The sequence below is a fragment of the Melitaea cinxia genome, chromosome 8 (genome assembly GCF_905220565.1).
Source record: "Melitaea cinxia chromosome 8, ilMelCinx1.1, whole genome shotgun sequence".
Taxonomy (NCBI): Eukaryota; Metazoa; Arthropoda; class Insecta; order Lepidoptera; family Nymphalidae; genus Melitaea; species Melitaea cinxia.
In genome coordinates, this window is record NC_059401.1 from 7,749,158 (window position 1) to 7,758,834 (window position 9,677).

Below are 9,677 nucleotides of genomic sequence, written 5' to 3' on the forward strand. Positions count from 1 at the left end.
GTTATCCACAATTTTTGAACATTTTCCTTAATTCCTGCTCGTCATTGGCAATGCACTAACGTGCAGTCCATAAAAAAAACGTGTTCATTTTGGCCTAAAGGTCTACTATTACAATTTACTCTGTGGTCTAGATACCAGGCCAGAAACTCAAAAAAAAAAAATGATGTGTTCATTGACTTCGTTGACTTGAGAAGTTTATATAAATTTAATATAATTTCTCATAAATTTGGTTGAATAATATGAATAAATAAATGTAATTACAGTCTAAGATTACATCTATATAACTACGTATTTGAAATTATATTAAATGGCGTTTTTAGTCTTAGAAATAATATGTAAAAAGATGATTTAAAAATATAATCCATACATTTATAAGTCTTATAAGAATGGATATCCCGGTACAAATAGCAATTAGGCTGAAGCCCCCAAGTATAGCTGATTCTCTGCAGTGTATATTCAGTAATCCAGTGACGCAAATAGTCATCACAGAGAGTGGTCAAACATTCCATGTAAACAGAGCCCTACCAGGAGACTGCACGCAAGCACATTTGTTTAATTCATTTATGATACCTCAAATCAACTGCTTCTTAGATGGATGCGATACATCTGTTGTCGTGTTTGGCCAGGCTAAGTCTGGGAAAACTTACACCCTCTTTGGTCCAGGTATGAACAAATTAATATTAGAAGCATGTTATATAAATAACAACTGATGAAAGACTATAGACTACAAAGACACTTAATTTTTTTACTTTTAAGATTAGTTTATTGTAAACTGCGGTACAGATAGCAGTGTTTATATATTTATATATATATATATATATATATATATATATATATATATATATATATATATATATACATCACACATATAAAATATATATATATATATATATATATATATTTTTTTTTTTTTTTTAAATTTTCTTTCAGGTTTTGAATGTATACATAGTGAGTGTGATCAAGGAATAGTTCCACGGTTTTTGACAGAAATTTTTCACAGACTTGGACAAATGCCTGAAAGAGAGTTTGTATTACACATAACCTGGATGCAAGTAGTTGATAACAATATTTTTGATGTATTGGGCGCTGGTTTGGTAAAATGTTCGAATGTTGAAGAAGCTTTTCAATACTTACAGTTAGGTTGGAGACAGAGATGTCTTGGAAACAATCATACATTTTTTACTGTTAGTATGGAACAGAAATGGGTGGGTACTAATGGTGTTCTTAACCATAGAATGTCTACTGCTAGTTTTTGTGATTTAGCAGCATATCCTGAAACAGGCTTGTTTGCTTTAGAAAACATTATAAAAGAGCTCATAGCAGGAAACCCTCCCAAACAAATAAACTATGATAGGTGTATCCTAACTGCAATGTTAAGAGACTCATTTGGTGGCAGAGCATTTACATGGGTTATCGGATGTATTAGTACAGAACCAGATGACTATCAAGATACACTTAAGATACTAAACTTGTGCTTGTGTTGTAGAGGCATAAAGAATTATGTAACAGTTAATTTATTTGCCGATAATAATACTCCTGTATATACAGATAAAATGCCAAGTGACAATGCATTTAACTTACAATTTGCTACTACACAATGGATTAAATTAGTTTCAAATGCTGAAGGTCTTTTCAATAAGATTTTACAATCAAAATCATTATCAGAGGCTGATATGAATCAAGTGAGTGAATGGCTGTTTTTGAAAGCTGAATGTGATGAATGTTTAAATAATGATATGACAGCAGACAATAAGGAGAGTAGTGCAAAACAAGGTTTACCTAGAATAGCAGAAGACACAGAACCAAGTGAGATTAGTGAGTCAGATGTTGAATCTAATTCTGAAGACAGTGACTCTGAAACATTATTTCAAGATAAACTGGAAAAATTAATGGAATATTTTAGAGAAAAGAATGATCAATTATTTGCAGACAGGTGTGAAGAATATCTGAATCATATAGATTCAGATGATATAACAATATCAGAGACAAGTGGCTCACAATCAATACCCATTATGACATCTCAGTCAAATTCTGGTAGAAGAAGAACTATTCAGCCTGGAGAAAGCATTTCTGGAGCTCAGCTAGAATTGTTAAGAAAAGTAGCTGCTAAAGCCATTTCACCTGAATCTCAGAAAATTATAATTGAATCTCATAAAAAAGATATAGATCCTGAACCTAAATTAATAGAAAGAGAATTGTTAAAAATGATTGACTCTCCAAAGACTAATGAAATATGTAAAAAATATAAAATTACAAGAGAAAAATATACGCAAAAACAAATTTTGGCAAGAAAATTGTCAAAAGAAATAAGTAGTAGTCAAACTCAATTAAAAGAATTAATAAATATGTGTATAGCAAAACAACGTTTAATTGACGATCTCTCGAGAGCAGTTTCATACAATTCTCGTAACAAATCGTATTCTGAAAAGAATGAGTCAAATCTCATAGATCAAGATACATTAAGGGAAATAAAAAGGCATGAAACAAATTTAAAAACATACAAGAAACAGATAGATCAAATCAAAAGACAAATAAAAAAAGATGAGAAACGAAAAAATACATTAGATGTAGAACTTTTAAAAGACAAATTAAAATTAGATGAACTTTCAGAGTCATCTGTTGATGTAAAAGAAAAAAAATCTAATTCCATTAAACATTTTACTCATAGGATAACTCAGTTAGACAGTATATTGAAAGAGAAAACAAATGATTTAGCTAATTTAGAATTATCGAAAGAGAAAGAGCTAATGTTGCGAAAGGAAATAAAAAATTTACGAAAAACAAGAGAATGTTTACATGAACAGCGTTGCAGCTTAGGACACAAAAGAAAAATGTATAAATCACTCTCTGATTCGGAGGCAAGTATATCAAAACATGAAAAAGATGTTTTCGTTTATTGGTCAATAAACTCAAATAATTAACTATTTATCTTATACATTTCAGGAACGTAAATTACTTGAATGTGAAGAAGCTATAGAAGCAATTGACACCGCAATAGAGTATAAGAACAATTTGATTTGTGGAAAATCGCCGTCGGCGTCTTTATCTGATTCTCAAGATAACAAGGACAACAGAAGTAGAGGCGAGCAAATGTTGATGGCAAGACTGGATAAATTATCACATGATGAAATGAAAACTTTATTGTACAGATATTTTCAGAAGGTTTGTTACTCATATCTTAAGGAAAGTTTAATCTATTTGTTAATAATCAGACTTGATTGTTTGTTTAGATGTGGTAATCGTGGCATTGCCAAATCGTAACATTTCAGAAATATTTTTTAAACTGAAATTTGGACTTATCCAATAAAATAAAAAAATCTTGTAAATTACTTACCTGTAAATTTAAGATTTCCCCTATCAAATCTTTCCTCTATTTAAAAAATACGAATCATCGGAATTAATTCATCCTGCAAAAAGTTATGAGGTAATTACGCATTAAAAAAAAAAACGAGTGTGCTTTAGACCACATGACTGAAGTAAAACTTTCCATCTTCACCAAATTATATCTCCCTCTCAACTTCTGTTCCTCTCGCTCGATCACACTTCGTAACGTTCTCGTCACGCATTCACTAGCTTACTTCCCAAGTCAAGTATGCGCAAAGAAGTTTTACTTAAAAAAAAAAGAATATATAGAAAATTAATTGTATGGTTAATGGTAAAGTATATGATTTGTGATTGACCCCTCGAATGCAGTTAATGAAAGTGGTCGTCTGTGCAGGTGGTGGACCTGCGCGGTGCGTGCGCGGCGCTGGAGGCGGGCGCGGCGGCGGCGGCGGACGAGGCTACCGTGTGGCGCGCGCGCGCCGCGCATGCCTGGCGCCACGCGCAGCGCGCGCGCCCCACTACGCACCACAGGTACCTTCTCAGTACTGAGAGTACGTTCCCTAGGGCCAAAAGGGTCATGGGCCTGGGCGGTAGGCTGCAAGGGCGGCGCAATGCGCACCTCATGCTCAACTATGTGTTCCCTTTTTGACTTTATATGCTAAAATTTTTTTTTAGAAGGCTTACTAAATAACAATATTTAAAACTTATTTGTAGAAGATATACCATACGATGTTTTTACTTTTTTCCAATTAATTAGATTTATGAGGCGGCAAATATTATTAACCCAGCATGCTGCATCTTAAAGTACGCCTCCAACTGTACTGATACTATGAACTGTCTGTAAGGTTGCCAGGTCGTCAAACCTTACAAACATCTCGTCTTGATTAAAACCTTCGGTGGGCCTTAAGGAACATACAAAAAAAAAAAAAAAAATAGCCGAATCGGTCGAGCCATTCTCGAGTTATGTGCTTAGTAGCATTCATTTTTATTTACATAGAATAAGGTGTATAAAGTCTGGCCACAAATACTGTTACAATTAAAAGTAAACAAAATTCTATTTTTAATTTGGAACCTGTCATTTGTATATGATTTTTCATTATGATTCCTCATTTTCGCGCCAATACATTGTAAAATATTTTGTGATATTAAAATAGAGTGGAGTGATAAAGGGAACCGAATCGCTGTGATTGCATTACACAAACTAGGTATGGAGCCAAATACAATTTTAAAACTCTCCATACGCTTGGTATTAGTCAAATGTTGGTGTACCGGCTATTGATAGGTACAATAAAACCTCCTCTATGTGTGACAGAAAAAGATCTGGGCGTCCACGTAGTGTTCGTGCGAAAATGGCGATCAAAGCAGTAAGAGAAAGAATTTGTAGAAATCCTGTCCCTGTCCTGTTTATAAAAATGGCCTTAAAGATAATATATCTAATTACAGACCTATTTCAATTATATCTGTCTTTGCCAAGTCATTTGAAGTTTTAGTTTATCCCTACTTAAAAAGTCATACTAACCAGATTTTTGTTGATCAATAACATGGCTTTGTCAAATCACGTTCTACTAGCACAAATTTAGTCGCGTATCATAATGAATTGGTTAGCGCAGTTGATAAAGGCATCCAAATAAATGCTGTCTACATGGACTTTGCTAAGGCATTCGATAGAGTTTCTCACAAAGTGTTGCTGGCAAAGTTAGAATTTTATGGTATATGCGGTACTCTACTAAAATGGTTCCAATCTTATTTATCAGGTAGAACGCAATATGTTGTGGTTAAGGGCTTTCAATTTAAGACATTCATTCATACTTATGTACGGAGTCACATGGAATACTGTTCGTAGTTTGGTCACCGCATTATAATGTACATCAACTCAGAATAGAGCGTATTCAGAAACGCTTTCTAAAACACATTGCTTTTTTATTAGTGTTACATCTCTTTTTGTGCATGTTGTGATAATTTAAAATGTTGCGCATTTAAGCTTAATTGTAGTACCTATAGTTTTTATGTGAAAATTGTAATGTAGCAACTACTGTTTGTCCAAATGAAAAAATAAATAAAGCAGAAGCTTTCATCTCGGGAGATGAAGATAGGACCTAGAACCGTGTCGCTTATTTTAAAAGAAGACTTAGGACTTGCAGCCTAATTTAGCAGCAGCATAATTTAAAAAAGAATAGGGTTGTAAAATCAAAACAACTACTTGAACGGTACGCAAAGGGAGGTCACAGAAACATTTTGTTTACAGATGAGAAGATTTTTACACAAAATGAACGTTTACAACGACATACAAAATTAACGTATTTAGATCCAACGCTCAAAGCTCTAAGCTCTAAGGAAGCTTCCCAATTAGTCAACAGAGTACAACGTGGGCATTTTCCGACTTCATGATGTTGATATTTACCGTAGCTTGTAGAAGCCTACAACACCAAATGCATTGCAAGCGCGTTGTCGACCCTATCCCCAATTCCCTCTAGGCCACCATACTCACCAACAGGAACACAACACTGCTTGAAAACAGTATTATTTAGCTGTGCTCTTCTGTAAGGTCGAGGTACTTCCCCAGTTGGGCTGCATAAAATGTTGAAGTAAAGTTGAAGGTCAGCGCTCAATATCCGTGCCGATAACTATACCAGTAATAGACTATCGCCTACATTGTCAATGCAACGACATGATGACAATACTCCACTGGTTGATTGATCAATTGGTTAGCCTGAAATCAGCCGCTCGACCACAAACATTTTGTTACACCTTGAATACAGATTATAGAATTTATTCAATTGTTTTTATTATTTTCAGATTTTTTGATGGCGGTAACGCAGAACGAGCACTCTCATTCGGCATGACGACGGACTCTGAGACATCTGATGACGCAATGCGATTGGTCGACCGAGTGAGACAACTCACTAGATACCATCCATCGGTAAGTGATTCTCTTTTACTGACGCCGGTTTACAATAGCGATACATATATATGTTTAGAAGACTGAAATTTGCACATGTTTAGAAATTGAGCATGTGTTTATTTATTTTATAATATTTAATAAATATCTAATAGGTGTATTTTGTATGTATATTATTTGTGTATTATTCCAGGCCCCTGTAATTCCAAGTCAAAATCTTAGGCAGCTCATGCCAGCAACTAATCTTCCAGTGGCTACAGTTACAAAAGAGAAGAATAAGTTGGTGATAGTGCAGCAGAACAAAAAGAACTGATATTGGGATTTTTTTTTGTTTTTACCGCTCAATATTATTTTAATGCTTGCAATTTATTTATTATTTAATTTAGTGTTTCAGATTTCTTTAATCAATTATTTTTATCTTTAGACTTTATTTCATTGAAAATCATTGTAAATATATTTATTGTACCCTAATGATTTCTACTAAATTATGTATTCGGTAAGTATGGACTATTGTTTAAATGTCATATAGATTGGAGAGAAATGCATAGTTCATTGATAAATATATTTTAAATATAATCGTAAAATATATAAATGACTCCAAACACCGTTTTTGTTTTTTTCAGTTTCTAATATACTATGATTTGTTACGACCCTTACTATACGATAGAATAGGTTATTGGTACTTGTGTTACACAGTTATGGATAATTTTATGACATATTACGAAGGGATAAAAATTAATTTATCAGATTGTTAATATCATAACATATTTATACAATAAACGAATACATAAAAATTCAAGAAATATTTATAATAAGTTAATTTTGCTACAATTAGGTATTTTTTTTTGTATTTGCGTAAGTATGTTTTTATTTTATTTACCATACTATACAAATTGTTAATGAATTTATATGTAGAGTTGTGTGATAAATAAAATATTTATATTAATTAGTCTATAATATTTGCACTTTTTAAGCTCTACATTAACATTAGCAACATTACTCTTTTATAGTTTTTGTTCGCTTAATTAAATACGTTATTACTAGACTAGAATTGTTAGGAGATATTGTATATAAACCTTGTGGGTCGTCTCCTGTACATACATACATAGATTTTTTTGTGATAATAATTTTGGCTACCGTGTTGTAAATATTTGTTTCAAAAAGTATTAGAAAGTTTTCATAGCTCTGCAATTTTTTTTAAAAAATCTTCGTGTCTTAATAAGACTTAAAATAATAAGTCTTTATAATTGTGAAATTCTGAAAAGATCAAATATTCTCTGAAGTTTCAGACTTTCGGACTTATTCCTTTAAAAGTTTTATTAAGACATGAAGATTTTTTAAGATTTTTTCAACAAATATTTCCACTAGGGTAACCAGTCGTTTGATTAAAACAATTAAATATCTGGTTTTCGTTATTTAAGGTACTATAATATAAAATGCAGATCGGCGAAAGTATTAACTGCTATTACGTATAAAAGTCGTAATATCGGACAGTTATCAGATTAAAATTAATGTACTTAGATAAAATAAATATACTGTTTTACGATTATTTATCGAATAATAATTTAATATAATTCATTTAAAAAAATTAAATGAAGAAATAATATGTGGTCATTAACAATATTTTTAATCTGTACTGAAACACAAACTACAGTGGTTATGAACGTTGGAGGTATTTTTAAGGTAAAGGTATCGGTAAGGTTAAATGGCAATGGTATCAGGTAAGTTATATTGTAGTAGCCTTATTGAATTACTATTACTACTTAAGTAATAATAGTTCGATGTGGTAGGTAGCCACACACCCATTGTTATTACCCCGAATGACGCGCTCTCAAATGACATAACGTGGCATTTTGACGGGATTTTTAAACAAACAATATTAAAACATGATTTTGAGTACCTAAAAGGCTATAAATAAATACAATTTTATTTTTTATGGAAATAAGTATTAGGTATACAAATGCTCTACATTACTTACTAGCACCTATCTATTATCTTAGACCCAGACCTATGATATCACAAGCGTACGAATATTCATCACCATCACTTTTACTTCACACCATCATCATCACACTATCACACCGTCATCATCACTTTAGCCTATCGCAGTTCACTGCCGGACATAGGCCTCCGCAAGTTCGCGCCAAAAGTGACGTGAATTCACATGTTTTGCCCATGTTCACCACGCTGGGCAGACGGGTTGGTGACCGCAGGGCTGACTTTGTCGGACCGAATATACTGCTGCCTGTCTTCGACCTGCGTATTTCAAAGCCAGCCGTTGGATGGTTATCCTGCCATCAGTCGGTTTTTTAAGTTCCAAGGTGGTAGTGGTACTGCGTTATCCCTTAGTCGCCTCTTTCGACAGCCGCGGGAAGGGAGGGGATCGCTATATTCCTTACTACCGTAGCCACACAGTGTACGAATATTAAGGTTACTTTATCATAAAATTGTTGCTGTACTGCTATCTAATAAATAAAGTTGGTTTACGGACGATAATTTAACGTGACAACGTCATAACAAAACATCTCCTCGAACGCATAGGCCAATCAAGTGGAAGAGAAATTGATGCGGTGCAAGCGGACAATGAGTCATCCTTTTTTGTGCATGCAACCGGCATTCATCGATTTATTAGACGTTGTCGCGTCAAAATAGTAATAGAATTATTTTGCTAAAGGTATTGTGGAAATAAATGATTACGTACACTACAAATCCTACTTCAAATTTTACTAGCCCCTTGGTGGAGTTTGTAGCGGCCTTGCTTTCTTTTCCGCTGGTTGCAGGTTCGGGTTCCGCATGAGTCTGGGTGTAATATTTTTGTTTATATATGTATTATTTCTATGTTTATTCATAAAAAAAAATATATTTACCTATAACATATAGTAACTCGTAAATAGTGACGCGTCTAAATGCAATATGAATATATATTCAATAGACTTTAAAGATGGCGGACTAATTTTTTATACTTTCCTACATTATGGGTATTAAATTAAAGGATTTGCTGAGAATACTAGACTGAGAAACCTGTCCAGCGATAACTAAAACTTTAAAACATAAATTAAAGAAAAAACTTTAATTTTAAATACACTTTTACAACCTTTTATATCATATAAATTATGTAATGACGTTATAGTAAAATAAAGTAGTAGATAGTAAAAGTTAATTTTTTTTCTTAGCGCATTTCAAATAAAAGTTGCTTTTAGAGTTTTTTTTTTAATTTATTTATTTCGCAATTCATTATGTCCTGTTAAAAGGATCAAATACTAAGTAATTGTGTTTGCTGGCATACGAAAAAAACCGACGTCAATTACATCGACAGGTACTAAAACAACAGGTAAAATACAACGTATGAAGACGAAAAAATAGTCAAGTAAATACGCATTATCAAAGATTACTTACTCCAAAAGTTTAATCAGATCTCGACGAAATTTATATGCGACCACGTGATAAACATCGG

General features: G+C 32.9%; 1 protein-coding gene across 1 annotated transcript; it reads left to right on the forward strand.

Annotated features, from left to right (window-relative positions):
• The first annotated feature begins 386 nt into the window (after positions 1 to 386).
• Positions 387 to 6,592, forward strand: LOC123655561 (kinesin-like protein costa). The gene is made up of 6 exons (XM_045591330.1): positions 387 to 663; positions 931 to 2,858; positions 2,944 to 3,162; positions 3,719 to 3,855; positions 6,121 to 6,244; positions 6,417 to 6,592. The coding sequence occupies exons 1-6, from the start codon at positions 387 to 389 to the stop codon at positions 6,534 to 6,536; spliced, it is 2,805 nt and encodes a 934-aa protein (XP_045447286.1). The 3' UTR covers positions 6,537 to 6,592.
• Positions 6,593 to 9,677: the final 3,085 nt, after the last annotated feature.